Source organism: Carcharodon carcharias, chromosome 3, assembly GCF_017639515.1.
Source record: "Carcharodon carcharias isolate sCarCar2 chromosome 3, sCarCar2.pri, whole genome shotgun sequence".
NCBI lineage: Eukaryota > Metazoa > Chordata > Chondrichthyes > Lamniformes > Lamnidae > Carcharodon > Carcharodon carcharias.
Genome location: NC_054469.1, coordinates 181,725,252 through 181,746,421, shown reverse-complemented (window position 1 = coordinate 181,746,421; position 21,170 = coordinate 181,725,252). Strand labels below are relative to the sequence as shown.

At 44.1% G+C, this 21,170-nt stretch overlaps 1 protein-coding gene across 3 annotated transcripts in view; it reads right to left on the bottom strand.

Moving 5' to 3' along the window:
• Positions 1-21,170, bottom strand: part of c3h18orf21 (chromosome 3 C18orf21 homolog) — a 103,064-nt gene that overhangs the window by 39,361 nt on the left and 42,533 nt on the right. For all 3 annotated transcript variants that reach the window (XM_041184123.1, XM_041184124.1, XM_041184125.1), the window contains 3 exons: positions 12,166-12,281; positions 7,193-7,215; positions 6,905-7,104 (listed from right to left, as the gene is read on the bottom strand). In XM_041184123.1, coding sequence (XP_041040057.1) covers positions 6,905-7,104; positions 7,193-7,215; positions 12,166-12,254 — 312 coding nt within the window. In that variant the 5' untranslated portion in view covers positions 12,255-12,281. The remainder of the gene's footprint in view (positions 1-6,904; positions 7,105-7,192; positions 7,216-12,165; positions 12,282-21,170) is intronic.

Genomic DNA, 21,170 nt, shown 5'->3' with positions numbered 1-21,170 from the left:
TCTTGAGCATCCCTGACTTTAAATGCTCTGCCATTAGTGGTTATACCTTCAACTGGCTGGGCCCTAAACTCTGGAATGCCCTTTATCTTTCTTTAAGACAAGGCTTATACCCTATCTTTTTGACAAACTCTAGGTCATCAGTCACAATATTGCCATAAGTGGCTCTGTATTATTTTGTTTTCTAATGTCTCCATGAAGTGCCTTAATATATTTTACATTAAAGGTGCTATATAAACACAGTTTTTGGCATTATTGAGGTAAAGGATGGGTGGGGTGAAGGGTTTAAAGGAGTTGGTTGGTAGTGCAGAAAAGAAGCCAGGGTTTAACTTTATACTCCAGAAAAATCCTAGAGTACCATGCTGTTGAAGCCCTGTAGGATTTTGATGTGGTTCAGCTCGATTGGCCAGTAGATAGCTCAGCCAGTAATGCAGCAGCTATGCTCAGGTCTGGCTCCAATGTTTTTTTTAATATTCACTCATGGAAAGTGAGCATTGCCAGAACGGCCAGCATTTTCTGCTTTTGAACTGCGGCGGTCCATCTGGTGTAGGTACATCTCTACTGCTCTTAGGGAGGGAGTGTTTCAGCTTTTGACCCAGTGATAGTGAACAAGAGTGATACAATTTCAAGTCAGGATGGCACAAAACTTGGCAAGGGGAGCTTGAAGGCGATGGTGCTCCCATGCGTCTGCTGCCCTTGTCCTAGGTGGAAGTGGTCACGGGTTTGGAAGGTGTTGTCGAAGGCTTGGCTAGTTGTTTCAGTACATCTTGTAGATAGTACAACACTGCTGCCATTGTACACTGGTAGTGAAGAGCATTGATGTTTAATATGGGGGATGAGGTTCTGATCAAGCTAGTTGCTGTGTGTTGGAAGGTGTCGAGCTTCTCGAGTGTTGTTGGACCTGTGAGCATTGAGGCAAGTAGAGAATATTCCATCACACTCCTGACTTGTGCTTTGTAGATGGTGTGCAGGATTTGGGGAGTCAAGAGGTGATTTTTTTTTTATTCATTCACTGGGCCAGCATTTATTGCCAATCCCTGGTTGCCCTTGAGAAGATGACGGTGAGCTGCCTTCTTGAACCGCTGCAGTCCATGTGGTGTAGGTACACCCATAGTGCTGTTTAGGGAGTTCCAGGATTTTGACCCAGCGACAGTGAAGGAACGGTGATATATTCCAAGTCAGGATGGTGAGTTACTTGGAGGGGAACCTCCAGGTGGTGGTGTTCCCATCAATCTGCTGCCCTTGTCCTTCTTGGTGGTAGTGGTCATAGGTTTGGAAGGTGCTGTCTAAGGAACCTTGGTGAATTCCTGCAGTGCATCTTGTAGACGGTACACACTGCTGCTACTGTGTGGAAGGAGTGAATGTTTGTGGATGTGGTACCAATCAAGTGGGCTGCTTTGTCCTGGTTGGTGTCCAGCTTCTTTAGTGCTGTGGGAGCTGCACTCATCCAGGCAAGTGGGGAGTAATCCATCACACTCCTGACTTATGCCTTGTACATGGTGGACAGGCTTTGGGGAGTTAGGAGGTGAGTAACTCCTCGCACGATTCCTAGCCTCTGACCTGCTCTTGTAACCACAGTATTTATATGGCTAGTCCAGTTCAGTTTCTGGTTAATGGTAACCCCCAGGATGTTGATAGTGGGGGATTCAGTGATGGTAATGCCATTGAACATTAAGGGGTGATGGTTGGATTCTCCCTTGTTGAAGATGGTCATTGCCTGACACTTGTGTGGCATGAATGTTACTTGCCACTTGTCAGCCCAAGCCTGGATATTGTCCAGGTCTTGCTGCATTTGGACATGGATTGCTTCAAAATCTGAGGAGACACAAATGGTGTTGAACATTGTGCAATCATCAGCCAACATCCCCACTTCTGACCTTATGATGGAAGGAAGGTCATTAATAAAGCAGCTGAAAATGGTTGGGCCGAGGACACTACCCTGAGGAACTCCTGCAGCAATGTCCTGGAGCTGAGCTGACTGACATCGAACAACCACAACCATCTTCCTTTGTGCTAGGTATGACTCCAACCAGCGGAGAGTTTCCCCCCGAGTCCCACTGACTCCAGTTTTGCAAGGGTTCCTTGATGCCACACTCTGTCAAATGCTGCCTTGATGTCAAGGGCAGTCACTCTCACTTCACCTCGGGAGTTCAGCTCTTTTGCCCATGTTTGAACCAAGGCTATAATGAGGTCAGGAGCTGAGTGGCCCTGGCGGAACCCAAACTGGGCATCAGTGAGCAGGTTATTGCTAAGCAAGTGCCGCTTGATTGCACTGTTGAAGACCCCTTCCATTACTTTACTGATGATGGAGAGTAGACTGATGGGGCAGTAATTGGATTTGTCCTGCTTTGTGTGTACAGGACACACCTGGGTAATTTTCCACTTAGCCAGGTAGATGCCAGTGTTGTAGCTGTACTGGAACAGTTTAGGGGCGCGGCAAATCCTGGAGCACAAGTCTTCAGTACTATTGCCGGAATATTGTCAGGGCCCATAGCCTTTGCGGTATCCAGTGCCTTCAGCTGTTTCTTGATATCACGTGCAGTGAATCGAATAGGCTGAAGGCTGACAACGTGATGCTGGGGACCTCCGGAAGAGGCCAAATGGATCATCCACTCAGCACTTCTGGCTGAAGACTGTTGCGAATGCTTCAGCCTTATCTTTTGCACTACTGTGCTGGGCTCCTCCATCATTGAGGATAGGGACGTTTGTGGAGCATTCACCTCCGGTGAGTTGTTTAATTGTCCACCACCATTCACAACTGGATGTGGGAGGATTGCAGAGCTTAGATCTGATCAATTTTTTGTGGGATCACTTAGCTCTGTCTATCACTTGTTGCTTCTGCAGTTTGGCATGCAAGTAGTCCTGTGTTATAGCCTCACCAGGTTGACACCTCATTTTTAGGTATGTCGGGTGCTGCTCCTGGCATGCCCTCCTGCACTCTTCTTTGAACCAGAGTTGATCCCCTGGCTTGATGGTAATGGTAGAGTGGGGGATATGCTAGGCCATGAGGTGTGTTCAAGTGCAATTCTGCTGCTACTCGAGTTGCTAGATCTGTTTGAAATCTACACAATACGATGGAGGGTCCTCAATGTGAAGGCAGGACTTCATCTCCACAATGACTGTGCAGTGGTCACTCCTATCAATACTGTCATGAACAGATATATCTGTGTTAGGCAGGTTGGTGAGAATGAGGTCAAGTATGTTTTTCCCTCTTGTTGGTTCCCTAACCACCTGCTGCAGACCAAGTCTAACAGCTGTCATTTAGGATTCGGCCAGCTCAGTCAGAAGTGGTGCTACTGAGCCACTCTTGGTGATGGACATTGAAGTCCCCACCTGGAGTACATTTTGTGCCTTTGCCACCCTCAGGTGTTTCCTCCAAGTGATGTTCAACATGGAAGAGCACTGATTCGTCAGCTGAGGGAGGGCAGTATGTGGTAATCAGCAGGAGGCTTCCTTACCCATGTTTGACTTGATGCCATGAGACTTCATGGAGTCCAGAGTCAACGTTGAGGACACCCAGGGCGACTCCCTCCCGGCTGTATACTACTGTGCCGCCACCTCTGCTTGGTCTGTCCTGCCAGTGGGACCTAAAGAACATTAGCGAACCAGATGGGTTTTTAACAACAATTGACAATGTCATTTGACTTTTAATTTCAGATTTTTATTGAATTCAAATTTCACCATCTGCCATGGCAGGATTCAAACCCAGGTCCCCAGAGCATTACCCTGGGTCTCTGGATTACTAGTCCAGCAGCAATACCACTCTGCCATCGCCTCCCCACCCCAGCTTCTGATCTGCTTTTGTAGCCACAGTATTTATATGGCAGGTCCAGTTAAGTTTCTGGTCAATGTTGGTGTTGATACTGTGGGATTCAGCAATGGTAATGCCATTAAACATAAACATCAAGGGGAGAAACCTTGATGCTGCCTTGTTGAAAATGGTCATTGTCTTGCATCTGTGTGATGTAAATGTTACTTGCCACTTATCATCCCAAGCCTGAATGTTGTCAGGTCGTGCCACATGCAGGCTGCTTCAGTATCTGAGTTGTCGAAAATGGTACTGAACACTATGCAATCATCAGCAAACATCCCCACTTCTGACCTTATGATGGAGGAAAGGTCACTGATGATGCTGCTGAAGACGGTTGGGCCTACCCTGAGAAACACCTTCAGTGATGTCCTGAGGATGAGATGATTGGCCTTCAACAACCACAACCATGTTTCTTTGACTCCAAGTATGACTCTAATCAGTGGAGAATATTTTCCCCTCATTCCCAATGACTTCAGTTTTGCTAGGGCTCCTTGATACTACACTTGGTCAAATGCCGCCATGATGTCAAGGGCAGTCACACTCTCCTTACCTCTGGAATTCTGCTCTTTTGTCTATATTTGGATCAAGGCTGTAATGAGATCTGCAGCCCAGCACCCTTCTGGAAATCAAACTAAGCAACGGTGAACCAGTTGGTACTGAATAAATGTCGCTTGTTCGTATCGTCAATGACATGTCCCATCGCTTTGTAGGTGATTGGGAGTAGACTGATGGGGTAGTAATTGGCCAGATTGGATTTGTCCTCCTTTTTGTGGAGAGGACATAGATGGGTAATTTTCTACATTGTTGAGTAGTTGCCAGTGCTGCAGTAGCACTGGAACAACTTGGTCAGGGCTATGGCTAGTTCTTGTGCACAAGTCTTCAGCAATACAGCTGAGCTATTGTCAGGGCCCATAGTCTTTGTTGTATCAGTGCCTTCAAACATTTCTTTATATCACGTGGAGTGAATCCAATTGGCTGAAGATTGGCATCTTTGATGATGGGGACCCCAGGTAGAGGCTAAGATGGATCAACCACTCGGCACTTCTGGCTGAAGGTGGTTACAAATGATGTGCTTGGCTTCCCCATCATGGACAATGGGGGCATTTGTGGAGTCTACTCCTCCAGTAACTTATTTAGTTGTCCATCACCATTGTGATTTGATGTGGCAGGTCTGCAGAGCTTTTCTTTGATCTGTTGATTATTGAATTGTTTTGCTCTGTCTATTGATGAGGGAATGAAAAAGGGGGGCTGTACCAAGTGGAATGATTGGGATGGGAGACACAGTTTTGTTGGGTACAAGGATGAATGTGGTAATCAAGTGGTTCAAAAAATCAACAAGACAGCTGTTATTACAGATAGTGGGTGAAAGACGAGGCAGTTGGGAGCTCGATACTGCAGTGCTAAGTGATTTGTGGATGACTTTTATCTAGAGAAGTGAGGTTGGACTGTTGTACAGGGACACAAGCAGTAAAGAGTACAAACAAGTGGTAAGAGATGGCCTCGTCCATGCATCCAGGCCCAGAAATCTTCATAAGGTTGAAACATGGAAACTAAGTACTGGACAGTGAGAGTCAGAAAGTAGTGAGAGGGGTGGTGGGAGAGAGGGTACCGAAAGACCAGTAGAGAGGAGACATGAGGTGGATCACGCCAGGATCCAGAAAGGCAGAGTACACCAAACCAGGAAAAGTAAAAGAACAAAGATTGGTCACCCAATATCTCAGGGACCCAAGAATCTGTTGAGCAGGATGCTCAGACAGCAGAAGTATTCCTGAGTCTGCATGCAGATACACTAGATTACTTGAACGCAGTAAATATCGGAAAATGGAACCGAAAGAATTTGTAGATCATACCTCCTAAAGTAGTGGAAGCTGTCAATTCTTTCCTTTCCTCATTATTGTAACCAATGAAAAATGAATGCAATGTTGCAACTTGTTATAACATAATATACAAAGAATATTCTTCTGACCATTTAAGATGATGGTCAGAAAATCGTACGTCCAAGTAGCTGGTATGTCCTTCATGCCAGATATGAAGTTGAAAATTACTTTATATTTTACAGTATTTTCCCAACAGAAAAGGTTATAACAGGCCTGATGTCATCTGTTACACTTGCGACAGCAGAAAGGAAGAAGTTTCATTTAAATATCGCCATATCACATCTTCAGTTTGTCCCAAAGCGCTCCGTGTCCAATAAATTACCTTTAGCATTACAGTCACTATTGTATACAGGCAAACAAAAGGATACAATTGATAACAGGCATGCGGTTCTCTACAGCCATCTGGATTGCTCAGTGTAAACAACACAACATTCAGATCCAACAGCATGGTAGACCTATCATCGTGAGCAGCTACAAATCCAGAAGTGATCTCTCATTTAGATTCTGGAACTTTTACTGATCTTCTATTATTATATATTTGTAAATCTTTCAAATTTCCTGTGATTTGTCTTGGGAAACCAAGAAGAACAAGAGCAGCAGGTGCATGGTAACACTTACCATCTGTAAGTTTCCCTCATAGTCACACATTTTCCTGATTTGTTCCTTCACTGTTGCTGGGTCAAAATCCCTTCTTAACAGCACAGTGGGTGTACCCACATCACACGAACTGCAGTGGTTCAAGGCAACGGCTCACCACCATCTTCTCAAGAATAATCAGGGATGAGCAATAAATGCTGGCCTTACTAATGATGCCCACATCACATGAGCAAATAAAAAATTTACACAAAATATAGCTCCCAAAGTGAATTTTTTCAAAGCCCCTCCCTATAGTAGGTCAGCACAATGACCTGCAGCATCTTGCACATAGAAATAACAAAAAGAGGCTCCAGAAATAAAATCCTTCTTTGGCCCTTTTATCCACAGTTACAATCACTGAATTCTGCAGTGGTTGCAAATGGCACATGGCTTTCAAGTATATATAAGAATGTGTTATTGGACATTATCCTAATTCAATAGCTGACAAGCTCTATGTGACTTGGAGGCCATAATTTACTCTAGGATGTTGAAGCTCAGAGATACAATGAAAAGGGAAAGAAAAATCAGGGTAAACATGACAGCAGCTTTTCTTACACATTGACAGGATTGTGTCAAACCTTACCAATATGCTCCTCGAGTTTCTGTATTTCTGCAGCTGTCGTACTTGTTTGAGATTAAGTTTCCAATCGGCTGCTTCACATTGCAGTAGCTTTTTTATCTGCCACTTCATCCTCTTTTTGGATTTCAGTCGCACTCTGTGGTTTCCAGGAAGAAAGCACTCGAAGCAGTGGCTGCAGACTCCTTCTGGTTTAACTTTCATACCTGCAAGAAAAAGGCATGGTTAACAAAAGTTAGTCCAAAATCTGTATATTGATCCAAACAATGAAGCAGCACAGTTTTTTATACTGACCTGTTACAGACTGATGTGTCCATCTAAAAGGGAAAATGAAAAAAAAAATCAAAAATTATTTAAACCAGACTTTTAATATATAAACAGGAAATGCTGGAAACACTCAGCAGGTCCAGCAGCTTCTGTGCAAAGAGAAATGTATGACAAACAGTCATTGACCTGAAGCATTAACTTTGTTTCCCTCGCCACAGGTACTGCCAGACCTGAGCATTTCCAGCATTTTCTGTTTTCATTTCAGATTTTCAGCATCCACAGTACTTTGCACTCGAATCACTTCAAGAATATATTCTACATAGAATGATATAAATACGATTTCACAAAATAAATCACAGAAAAGCTTAAGGTAATATAATAATAATAGATCACTAAACATCCAAAATCTGAATAAGCTATACTAGGTTTCAACTGAAGTTCCATCCCTCATGTTTCGGACCCACCCAGGATTACAGTTATCTCCAGGACATACAACGCTCCTCGGACTGCTGTTCTCGTCGCATTCTGAGATCCACACTCAGTGCCAATGCGCCGCCATATGAACACAATCGACCTCTCCCTCCAGCAGCACCGCCGCACCCTTTTTCAAAGCTGTGCGTTCAGTTTCATTTTATTCTTCGTCTCATCCGACGCCTCAACAAGAAACTTTGTCTCTTTCTTTCAGGTGCAAAGGAACACAAGCTCCAACAACTCATCGACACCCACACCCATCCAGGACCCTCCACCCCTGCCTGTCCCTCTGTCCCCATCCCGTCTTCCAATCCCAGCCCCGGCCGTGTATTCCCTATACCCCCTGACCTTCCTCTCTCCGACGCTGAATGTTCAGTGCTCAGCAAAGGACTTAGTTTCATACCCTTATGCCCTCATCTCAATGAATTTCGGGCTCGGCACGATGCTGAACTCTTCTTCCGCTGCCTTCTTCTCCATGCTCACTTCTTTGGGCAGGAGTCCTCTCCCCGTTCATTGGATCCTTTTACCCACTTCCAATATTCTCCCTCCACCTGGACCCCTCCCTCTGGATTCTTACCTTCTCTTGATCTTTTTATTGAGAACTGTCGGCGTGACATTAGTTGTCTCAATTTCTCTGCTCCTCTCACCCACTCTAACCTGTCTCTCTCTGAACTTGCTGCATTCCGTTCTCTCAGGTCCAACCCTGACATTGTAATCAAACCCGCTGACAAGGGTGGTGCTGTTGTCTGGTACACTGACCTCTACCTCGCAGAGGCTGAGCTTCAACTCGCAGACACTTCCTCCTACCTCCCCCTGGACCATGACGCCACCACTGAACATCAAGCCATTATTTCCAGGACTGTTACTGACCTCATCTCCTCTGGAGATCTTCCCTCCACACCTGATAGTCTCCCAACCTCGGACAGCCCGCTTCTACCTCCTACCCAAAATCCACAAACAGGACTGTCCCGGCAGACCGATTGTGTCAGCCTGTTCCTCCCCCATGGAACTCATTTCTTGCTATCTTGACTCCATTCTCTCTCTCCTTGTCCAGTCCCTTCCCACCTACATCCATGATTCCTCTGACACCCTACATCATATCAACAATTTCCAGTTCCCTGGCCCTAACCGCCTCCTCTTCACCATGGATGTCCAATCCCTCTACACCTCCATCCCCCACCAGGATGGTCTGATGGCTCTCCGCTTCTTCCTCAAAGAGGCCCAAACAATCCCCATCCACCACTACTCTCCTCCAGCTGGCTGAACTTGTTCTCACACTGAACAATTTCTCCTTAAACTCCTCTCACTTCCTCCAAATAAAAGGTGTGGCTATGGGTATCCGCATGGGCCCCAGCTATGCCTGTCTCTTTATGGGGTATGTGGAACATTCCTTGTTCCAGTCCTACTCCGGCCCCCTCCCACAACTCTTTCTCCGGTACATCGATGATTACTTTGGTGCTGCTTCATGCTCTCATCTGGACCTGGAAAAATTTATTAATTTTGCTTCCAATTTCCACCCCTCCATCATTTTCACATGGTCCATCTCTGACACTTCCCTTCCCTTCCTTGACTTCTCTGTCTCAATTTCTGGTGATAGGCTGTCCACCAATATCCATTACAAGCCTACCGACTCCCACAGCTAACTCGACTACTGCTCCTCACACCCCACTTCCTGTAAGGACTCCATCCCATTCTCTCAGTTCCTTCACCTCTGTCGCATCTGTTCTGATGATGCCACTTTCAAAAACAGTTCCTCTGACATGTCTTCCTCCTTCCTTAACCCACGGTGGTCGACAAGGCCCTCAACCATCTCCGGCCCATCTCCCGTGCATCCGCCCTCACGCCTTCCTCTCCCTCCCAGAAACATGATAGGGTCCCCCTTATCCTCCCTTATCGCCCCACCAGCCTTCGCATTCAAAAGATCATCCTCCGCCATTGCCACCAACTCCAGCGTGATGCCACCACCAAACACATCTTCCCTTCATCCCCCCGGTGGCATTCCGCAGGGATCGTTCCCTCTGGGACACCCTGGTCCACTCCTCCATCACCCCCTACACCTCAACCCCCTCCCATGGCACCTTCCCATGCAACCGCAGAAGATGCAACTTTACTTCCTTTACTTCCCCTCTCCTCACCGTCCAAGGGCCCAAACACTCCTTTCAAGTGAAGCAGCATTTCACTTGCACTTCCCTCAACTTAGTCTACTGCATTCGTTGCTCCCAATGCGGTTTCCTCTACATTGGAGAGACCAAACGCAGACTGGGTGACCGCTTTGCAGAACACCTTCGGTCTGTCTGCAAGCATTACCCAGACCTCCCTGTCGCTTGCCATTTCAACACTTCACCCTGCTCTCATGCCCACATGTCTGTCCTTGGCTTGCTGCATTGTTCCACCGAAGCTCAACGCAAACTGGAGGAACAGCACCTCATCTTCCGACTAGGCACTTTACAGCCTTCTGGACTGAATATTGAGTTCAACAATTTTAGATCATGAACTCTCTCCTCCATCCCCAACCACTTTCCGATCTCTCTTTTTCTCCCCCAATAATTTATTTGGATTTTTCTTTTCCCACCTATTTCCATTATTTTTAAATGTATTTCCAACCATTGTTTTAGCTCTACCTTTTAGCCTTTTTTGATTTCTTCACCCCACCCCACCCCCACTAGGGTTATCTGTACCTTGCTTGTCCTGCTTTCTACCCTTAATTAGCACATGCCTTAGATAATATTACCACCTTCAACACCTCTTTGTCCTTTTGTCTGTGACATCTTTTGGTTATCTCCGCCTATCACTGGCCCTCTATCCAGCTCTACTTGTCCCGCACCCCTTAAACCAGCTTATATTTCACTTCTCTTCTATTTTTACTTAGTTCTGTTGAAGGGGCATTCGGACTCAAAACATTAACTGTGTTCCTCTCCGCAGATGCTGCCAAACCTGCTGACTTTTACCAGGTATTTTTGTTTTTGTTTTGGATGTCCAACATCCGCAGTTTTTTGCTTTTATACTAGTTTTCTTTTGCTTTGGTAATGCTCCATTTATATTATAACAGGCAGGGAAAACATCACCTTAAAAATGAACAGACTCCCTGGCCCTGGAGGCAAAGGACTGGTAGTGCCATATAAGTTGGCCACAAGAAGTAGGTGGGCTGAGCTTCAGGTTGGCCCATAAAACCCAACAATGCAACTTCAGTATTGCTGCCCTATGATCATCTTAAACCAATGGGGAAGGTCCACAGCCAGAACCGGAGGTCAGTGATTATTTTTTAATAAGTAGTAAACATCAGAATGCATTTTTTAATCAGCAGACATGGATGAATTATAAAAGCAGTAAAGGAAGAACCTGTATATAATGCCTCATTATAGAAAAATGAAATTTGAGGACAATCTAAGCTCCTAAGTACCCACTCACAAAAGTTTTGGTTTAGAAAACTTTAGTCAAGCCAAGATAATAGTAGTTCCATTCCTTTAAAAGAATTCTACAGGCTGAAAATTATATTTTATCCAACAGGATTTAACAAGAATAACTATGCCACTAAACTTCCCGTTCAGCTGAAAGGAAAAAGTTACTTTGAAAAGTAGCCACATGAGCTGCATTAACTCAACCTAGCCAAAAATAACATGCACATCTTCAGCTGCCCAGCACCCTGCAACACTCAGAGCTGGGTAGGAAGAAGCATGAACCAGAAATGAAACAGCACTTTTTTCTCTTCTCCAAAGCTGATTCAAGTGTTTCAATTTCTGTGATGCCCAAAGCCATGAGGAAGGCAAACTTTTCTTCTGGTCTGAGCAAATTGAAACAAACAGAAGTAATTCTTGAGGGCTCACTCAGATTCAGAATCCCCAGTAAATCTCAACCATCCCCTTCATGTCAGATTAAAGAAGTTATCTGTACACAGCCTCCACATCTCCATATAATGAAAGAGTAGATTAAAATACATTGCAGCTAAAGTCATTAATAGAAGTCACGGGGGGTAACATTGACATACTCATGACTGAATTATGGAAACATTCCTCAAAAATTAACAAAATTGGATTTGCACTGTTCCCTTGTACGAATGTGGTCAAGATTTTGTTTAAAACTAATTTATCCTTTAGTTTTAAATGGTGATTATTACAAGCATGGAGACTGCTTACATATTTCCCTTGTACTAGGAGCTCTCTCCCAAACACAAGTGACTACTGAAGATCCTAATAATGCAGATAAAGGATTGAAAAGGGGAAATGAAAGTAGAAAGAATTATAATATCAAAATCACAGTTTGCCAACACAAATCAGTTTCAATTCATAAGGTATTTGTTTAACATTTTAGCAATTTAAAAACAGGTGTTATGAATAGACTGGCATGACCATCATGATAAATATACTTCTTTGCAAATTATCTGGTCAGCCCCCCAAAGGTGGATCTATCTAAAGTCTCAGTTTGGCAGGACATAATCTCCACATTACACTCTTAGATCCAATTGATCAGTAATATGGTAACAGCAACAATGAAAGAAGTTGATTAAAATTACCCAACTGTACATTACTTACAAGAGGTAGCGTGCCTCCGCTGGGCATGTTTCCTTCAGCTGAAAAGCTGAATTCTTGAGAAATTGCAGTCTTTTGGCAACATCAGCCATGTTACAGCATCAATGGGAAATAAAGATCTAGATAAAATAAATAGTATGCTAATAAGAACAGTTTATTAATTTCCAAAAGGTTGCTTACACACAAAGTATGCTTTATTACAATAATGTTTCTGGTAAACTTTCCATAAGGAGTCCACAGTTCAAGTTCTAGTCTCCATTAACACTGGACTTGCAAGACATTACACCAGTTATCCCAACCCATCAGGAAGCAACACTGCCCCTTCTCAAGCCTCCGAACAGATCAACTGAGGAGTACCAGAAATATTGGGAGGCAGATGTCACTGACAAGGCCAGCATTTATTGCCCATCCCTAATTGAAAAGGTGGTGGGGAGTCACCTTCTTGAACCACTGTAATCTGTGTGAAGGTGCTGCCACAGTGGCGTTAGGATAGGAAATTCCAAAATTTTGACAAGCGACAGTGAGGAACCTTTGATATGGTTCCAAGTTTGAATGGAGTGCAAATTGCAGGTGAGGTATTCCCACACACCTGCTGACCTTATCCTTTGAGCTGATAGAGGCCACAGTGTTGGAGGGTACTGCGGAAGAAGCTTCGGTGAGTTGCTGCAATGCATCCTGCAGTGTTGGTGGTGGAATATTTGATGTTTGATAGTGTACCAATAAAGTGGGCTACTTTGTCCCAAGCGGTGTCACGTTTCAAGTGTTGTTGGTGCTGCAATCAGGTATGTGGACAGTTTTCCATCACACTCCTGACTTGTGTCTTGTAGATGGTGGACAGGCTTTTGGTTGGGAATGGGGGAGATGGGGAGGGGGATGGTGGTAGAGGTGAATTACTCATGACCCAGCCTCTGACCTGCTCTTGTAATCACAGTATTTGTGCATCATGTTTCTGGCCAATGGTAACCTCCAGGATGTTGATGCTGGGGATTCAGCATCAGCAATATAACTGAATGTCATGGGGAAGTGGATAGGCTCTGTCCTATTGGAGGTAGTCATTGCCTGGCACTTGAAGGCACAAATGCTATTTGCCAGACATCAGGGCACCCTGAACATTGTCCAAGCCTTGCTATTTGTAGGCACGGACTGCTTCATTATCTGAGGAAGTCATGAAAACAGAGCATTGTGCAATCTTCAGCAAAAATACCATTTCTGACCTTATGATGTAGGGAAGATCATTGAAGAAGCAGCTTAAAATGGCTGGGCTGAGGACACTATCCCGAGGAATTCCTGCAGCAATGGCTTAAGACTGAGGTGATTGGTCTCTAAAACGCCAACTTTCTTCCTTTGTTCTAGGTATGGTCCCAACCAGTGTCAAATCTCCCAACCACCCAAAAAATTTCCATAACATAAATTTAACTAGCATTTCTTCATACCACATTTGGTCAAATGCTGCCTTAATGTCAAGGCTGTAATGAGGTCTGGAGCAGGGTGGTCCTGGGAACCAAAACTGAGAACTCATGAGCAGATTATTGATGAATGATGTTACAAATGTGAGGTTTTATAAGATAATTATATTTTGGACTGTCTCTTTAAAGCAAGGTAAAATGGAGCAATGTGAACTGATACAAGTTCTGTCCAACAACCGGTCTGTGGGGCCTGGTTACCATGGGGACCAGTGCAAATGCTACTGAAATGTATTTCACACCTGAACGCAAAGAGAGGCAGCAGTTTTGCTGAGGGGACACTTACAGATTCTAAGGCAGTTGTTCTTGCTTTTCTGTAGATTGTAGACTCCAAGGCAGTTTGATTAAAAAATCCTGGGTGGACAGAGTGGGCGGTGGACAATGTGGGCAGCGAACAAAGAGAAAGGGATAGTGTAGTAATTATGGTTTTATTGTGTGTGTGATGTACCTTTAAGAATAATGCATGTTAAGGAAGATCACATGATCTTTAGTAACCAATAGAAGAGTCGTGTGGACTACCTCAAAGTGAGTAGTGTAGAAATAGGAGTTTGAGTTAAAAGCACACATGTAGTTGCTGCTGAGTACCTTATAAATAAACAAGAAATGTCTGCAGGTCAACTCTATCAATAGTACCAACTCGGCCACCACTCACAACAAACTGGCAACAAGGATAAAACAGAATTGAACAGAAGAAATCAAGTTGAAAAGAAATCAGCATTGTGCCTCACCCAGTGATTGTAGGTAGAAAGCTCTGCTAGAATTGAAGATGGTATCCCCTCTCAAAATTCCACAATTCAGGAGAATTGATCCTTTCGATCCAGCCACAGATGATTGGTCTTATTACATAGAACATCTCTGGTTCTTTTCTCAAGCATATGAGATTATGGGGGCAAAGAAAATGCGAGCGATCCTCTTAAACACTTGTGGGTGCAAAATCTATGGTTTCATTTAAAGTTTGATGGTACCCAGTGCCCCAGATTCGAAAAATTGCGATGAATTGGTGGACCTTTTCAAGGGTCATTTTCAACCAAAGCATTCAGTGATGATACAGAGATTCGAGAAATAGAGCCCTGGGTGAGACAATTGCATGCTATGTGGCAAATTTGAAGCAGTGAACAGAACATTGTAAGTTCTGCACGTCTCTAAACGATATGCTCAGAGATCGTTTAGTGTGTGGTGTGAATGAGGGCACTCTTCATAAAAGATTGTCTGAAACGAATTTAGATTTTAAGAAGGTGCTAGAGATAGCACTGGCCAGGGAAAGTGCAGTAAGAGATTCAAAAGCAATACAGGTTGTGCAAAATGGTACCGTCCTCCACATTGGGAGGGAAGCCCCAGCCAAAAAGGGTGGGAAGAGGCGAGAGTAAGTAAAAATAACTTAACAGCAAAATCAAAGAATAATTTCAATAGAGGTTGAAACAAAGTCTTTTAACGACTGGCAGTTTAAAAGAATAGAATGCTATTATTGTCACAGAAATGGACAGATAATGAGAGTGCAAGGAAAGATTCAAGCAGGCTTGTAAACAAAAGAAGAAGCCCAATGAAATCTACAATGTAGAAGAGCCTGAAACAAAAAATTCTGACATTTATTTGTTGTTTAATCTGAAAATTGGAAAGACAGAACCAATATTTATCACAGTGAAAGTAAATGGCAGACCTGTTAGAATAGAAGTGGACTCAGGAGCTTCCACTACAGTAATTGGGGAACATACCTTCAGATATCTGAATAATGGTGAACATCAATTAAGTTTGGAAGAAACAACTGCCAAACTAAAAACATATATGGGTGAAGACATTCAAGTCAAAGGCATAAGCAGAGTAGCTGTCCATTATGGAAGCCAATTGGCAAAGCTACCCTTGATGGTGGTAGCAGGCGAGGGGTCAAACCTGCTGGGGCGAAACTGGCTAAAGGAGAATAAGTTAGAATGGGCTGAAATTTTCCAGTTGAGAGTAAATGGGTTACCAGAGCTACTTCAAAAGTATGCCACAGTCTTCAAGGACAAACCTGGGAAGATCCAGGGGATGAAGGCAAAAATTCACATGGATCTGGAAGCAACCCCTCGATTCATGAATGCGAGACCAATATCACACACATTAAGAGAACAAGTCGACAATTAACTGGACAGACTAGAGAAACTGGGCGTTATACAACCTGTATAGTTTTCAGAATGGGCAGCACCCACAGTCCTTGTGCTCAAACCCAACCAAAGCGTCCGAATTTGTGGAGACCACAAATTGACGGTTAATAAAGTAGCTAAGCCAGACAGGCGCCCCATTCCAAAAATTGAAGGCCTGAATGCCAAGCTGGCAGGTGAATCCACCTACACGAAGCTTGATATGAGTCATGCTTACCAACAACTAGAGTTAGATAATGCCTCCTGGGAATTTGTCACAATTAATACCCACAAAGGGTTGTACCAATATAAACGATTGCCTTTCGGTGTCTCTTCAGCTTGTGCCATCTTTCAGAGAACAAAGGAAAGCTTACGGCAGGGACTGCCCCAGGTTGTAATCTATTTAGACTACAGTATTGGTGGCAGGGTTCACTGAAAAAGAGCATTTGGCAAACTTAGAAATGTTTCTTGCAATCTGCAATGCATTTAAAAAAAAAGTGCATGTTCCAAACAAGGGAGGTAATCTATTTGGATCACCGGGTAGATTCACAGGGCCTCCACCCGGTTGAGGAGAAAATGAGAGCCATAAGAGAGGCACCTGGGCCAAAGAACACCTCAGAGCTCAAATCAGTCCTAGTAATGATTAACTATTATGGACAGTTATTACCCAATTTGTCCATGGTGCTGGCCCCCCTGCATTCTCTACTCAAAAAGAACCAACATTGGTCTTGGGAGGCGCCCCAGAAAGAAGCTTTCATAAAGGTGAAACATTTGGTGCACTCATCATTAGTGCATTATGACCAGACAAAAGAATTGGTGCTGACATGTGATGTATCTCCCTACGAAGTGGGAGTAGTGCTCGCTCATTGATGGACATTGAAGGAATGGCCTATAGGTTACGTATCAAGAATGCTCACCACAGCGGAAAAGGGATACTCGCAGATAGCAATAGGCCTGTCCATCATCTTTGACGTCAAGAAATTTCACCAGTGCGTACACAGCTGCCATTTTACAATCGTTTCAGACCACAAACCATTGCCAGGATTGTTTAGTGAGGACAAGGCTATACCACCCATAGCATCAGCAAGAATACAACAATGGGCTTAAATCTTGGCAGCATATGAATACACTTTTGTACATAGTCCTGGTAATCAAATCGCAAACACCGATGCACTTAGTCATTTGTCTTTACAAGAAAATGATAAGCATGTCCCAGTTCCACAGGAACTTGTTTTATTGTTAAATTTCTTAGATTCTTCGCCGGTATACACTCGACAGATCAGAGACTGGACAAGTCGGGACCCAGGCCTATCTCAAGTACGAGAACAATTGCTTCATGGTTGGTCACAGGAGCCCGTATCTGACTAAATGAAACCGTACTTCAACAGAAGGCATGAAATAACCATCCAGGATGGCATCTTATTGTGGCAGCATAAGTGATAGTTCCTCCAAAGGGAAGGGAGCCACTTATAAATAAACTACACAGCGCACATCCAGGAATTTCCTGAACGAAGACCATAGCACGCAGCTACCTATGGTGGCCTGGGATGGATGGTTTTTAGTGAAGAAATGTGTGCAATTGTCAGCAACTGCAGAAGTTACCATCAACAGCTCTGTTACACCACTGGGAGAGGCCAGGCAGACCCAGGGTGCGGTTACACATTGACTATGTGGGACCTTTCCTGGGAACAATGTTGCTGCTCATTGTCTATACCCATTCAAAATGGTTGCACACACATGATGTGAAGTCACCAAAATTGACTGCTACAATTGATAAACTACGTCAAAGTTTCACCATTCATGGACTATCAGAAGTAGTCATTTCTGATAACAGCACGGCATTCACGAGTGCTGAGTTTCAACGGTTTATCAGCCTCAATGGTATCACTCATATAAAAACCGTACGACCCTTCCTCAAATGGACTGGCCGAAAGGGCGGTTCAAACGTTCAAGGCAGGCACGAGAAAGCTAACTGGCAGCTCCTTATCAACCAAGTTAGCACACTTTCGTTTTCGTTACAGGACTACCCCTCGCACAGCAACAGGTGTCACACCTGCAGAGTTGTTGAAACTCCATCTCAGGACAAGATCGAGCTTAATAATGCTGAATTTAGAACAGAAGATGGAAAGGAGTCAGGGAAGCCAGAAAATTACACACGACTGGCATAGTCGTGAGAAGAAATTTACCATGGGAGAGATGGTATACTTGGAAGAACTTCAGAGAAGGAATAAAGTGGTTACCGGGTGAAATAAGTGCAGTGTCTGGACCTCTACCTTACCAAGTAGAGGTGGAAGCCGGATTATCGGGAAACATGTGGATCATTTAAGGAAGAGAGAAACAAATCACCAAGAATTGGTTCCATCAGCGTTCATGACCGGGTCAGTGTTCCGTGTTGAGAGTACTCAGCCCAGAACAGACACGTCTGATGTTCCTGTAAGAGTTGAGGATACAGAACTGCAGGTGCCCACCGAAGTACCTGATGCTCAGCCAACTCCGGAAAATGAGGTTCCTGACAATGCTTCAGAAGTTGTGGAGCTGAAATGTTCCACACACATCAGGAAACCACCTGAAAGGCTGAACTTGTAAATTCCTTACCCAGTGTAAATACTGTGTTGTCTTAAAAAATGTTGTACTTGTAAATATACGTATAACCAAGTTAAAGGGGGAGGAATATAGTAATTATGGTTTTGTTTAGTGTAATGTACCTTTAAGAATAATGCTTAAAGATCACATGATCTTCAGTAACCAATAGGAGAGTAGCACAGACCACCTCAGAATGAGTAGTGTAAAGATTGAAAGCACACATATAGTTGCTGCTGAGTATCTTATAAATAAACTTTAAGTTTCCACCCAAGAAGAATCTGCAGATCAACTCTATCAATAGTACCAACTCGGCCACCATTCCATAGGCAGAGAGGGACAGACATCACAACTGCTGCGTTCTGCAGAGGGAAGAGGTTGTTTTATCTGTTAGCTTCTAGGCAGAATGCTGGGGAAAGCTTGTCTGCTGGCTGAAGAGAAAGAACCTGCAGTAATTTAAGGAGACTGGAAGATTAGCCATGGTGAGGCTGGGAGAAAGAATTATCAGAGTTGGCCTTACTGCTGAAAGTCGCTTCACCAATTCTCAGGAGACAGAGGGAAAGGACCATCAGCGGAAAAGGGGTGTTACGACTCAGCAAAATTGGGAGAATTGAACCCATTGGAAGCAGAGTGATTGTGGAATGTTTCCTATAAAGACTGCAATTCTGTGGTGTAAAAGATATTAATGCATATAATGTTATTGGAAATTATTTTTAAATTGGATTCGTAGTAGGGTCTGTGTCTACGGGTGTGTGTGTGTGTGACTTATTTGGTTTAAAGCCAGATAGTCTGGGTGCTCTGATGTATACTAGATTTGAGATGTTTATTGGGTGAACAGTAAGTTAAAAGACAAAGAGTATATTTGCATTTGTGAATAAACCATTCAAAAGGAGGGAGTAAAATCTTGCACCTTGCTGGGAAACACCAAGAAATGTGTTCATATTACTATTGAAATTGGAGTTATGAAAGAGGTTTTATTGTCAAAAGAGGCGGAGTTCAAAAGCCTAGTGATACAATGAAAATTTACATTCAAAGGGAAAGCTAGGTATAATCCGAGAGGAACTTGTGGGTGCAGGTCAGAGGCACATAAGATCTGAACAGCCTGTAAGCCCTACAACTGTTTGCAAAGGAACCAAATTGCAAGGGACCTCATTTTGAATCTGTAAGATCAAATGTGCTTTGCCTGGTCAAAAACAGAATTACCTGGAAAAAATCAGCAGGTCTGGCAGCATCAGCGGAGAAGAAAAGAGTTGACGTTTCGAGTCCTCATGACCCTTCGACAGAACTTGAGTTCGAGTCCAAGAAAGAGTTGAAATATAAGCTGGTTTAAGGTGTGTGTGTGGGGGGCGGAGAGATAGAGAGAGAGAGAGGTGGAGGGGGGGGTGTGGTTGTAGGGACAAACAAGCAGTGAAAGAAGCAGATCATCAAAAGATGTCAACAACAATAGTACAATAGAACACATAGGTGTTAAAGTTAAAGTTGGTGATATTATCTAAACGAATGTGCTAATTAAGAATGGATGGTAGGGCACTCAAGGTATAGCTCTAGTGGGGGTTTTTTTTTAAATAATGGAAATAGGTGGGAAAAGGAAAATCTTTATAATTTATTGGAAAAAAAAAGGAAGGGGGAAACAGAAACATGATAGGGTCCCCCTTGTCCTCACTTATCACCCCACCAGCCTCCGCATTCAAAGGATCATCCTCCGCCATTTCCGCCAACTCCAGCATGATGCCACCACCAAACACATCTTCCCTTCACCCCCCTTATCGGCATTCCGTAGGGATCGCTCCCTCCGGGACACCCTGGTCCACTCCTCCATCACCCCCTACTCCTCAACCCCCTCCTATGGCACCACCCCATGCCCACGCAAAAGATGCAACACCTGCCCCTTCACTTCCTCTCTCCTCACCGTCCAAGGACCCAAACACTCCTTTCAAGTGAAGCAGCATTTCACTTGCATTTCCCCCAACTTAGTCTACTGCATTCGTTGCTCCCAATGTGGTCTCCTCTACATTGGAGAGACCAAACCGGGCGACCGCTTTGCAGAACACCGGCGGTCTGTCCGCAAGAATGACCCAAACCTCCCTGTCGCTTGCCATTTTAACACTCCACCCTGCTCTCTTGCCCACATGTCTGTCTTTGGCTTGCTGCATTGTTCCAGTGAAGCCCAACGCAAACTGGAGGAACAACACCCCATCTTCCGACTAGGGACTTTACAGCCTTCCGGACTGAATATTGAATTCAACAAATTTAGGTCGTGAGCTCCCTCCCCCATCCCCACCCCCTTTCTGTTTCCCCCTTCCTTTTTTTTTCCAATAAATTATAAAGATTTTCCTTTTCCCACCTATTTCCATTACTTTAAAAAAAACCCCCACTAGAGCTATACCTTGAGTGCCCTACCATCCATTCTTAATTAGCACATTTGTTTAGATAATATCACCAACTTTAACTTTAACACCTATGTGTTCTATTGTACTATTGTCGTTGACATCTTTTGATGATCTGCTTCTATCACTGCTTGTTTGTCCCTCCAACCACACCACCCCCCCCTCCACCTCTCTCTCTCTCTAACTCTCCGCCCCCCACACACACACCTTAAACCAGCTTATATTTCAACTCTTTCTTGGACTCGAACTCAAGTTCTGTCGAAGGGTCATGAGGACTCGAAACGTCAACCCTTTTCTTCTCCGCCGATGTTGCCAGACCTGCTGAGTTTTTCCAGGTAATTCTGTTTTTGTTTTGGATTTCCAGCATCCGCAGTGTTTTTGTTTTTATCTTAGTGCTTTGCCTGGTGTCTGTTTAAAGTCTATGGGTTATTGTTGCCTTGGTAAAGATTTACCTGGGAGTGGTT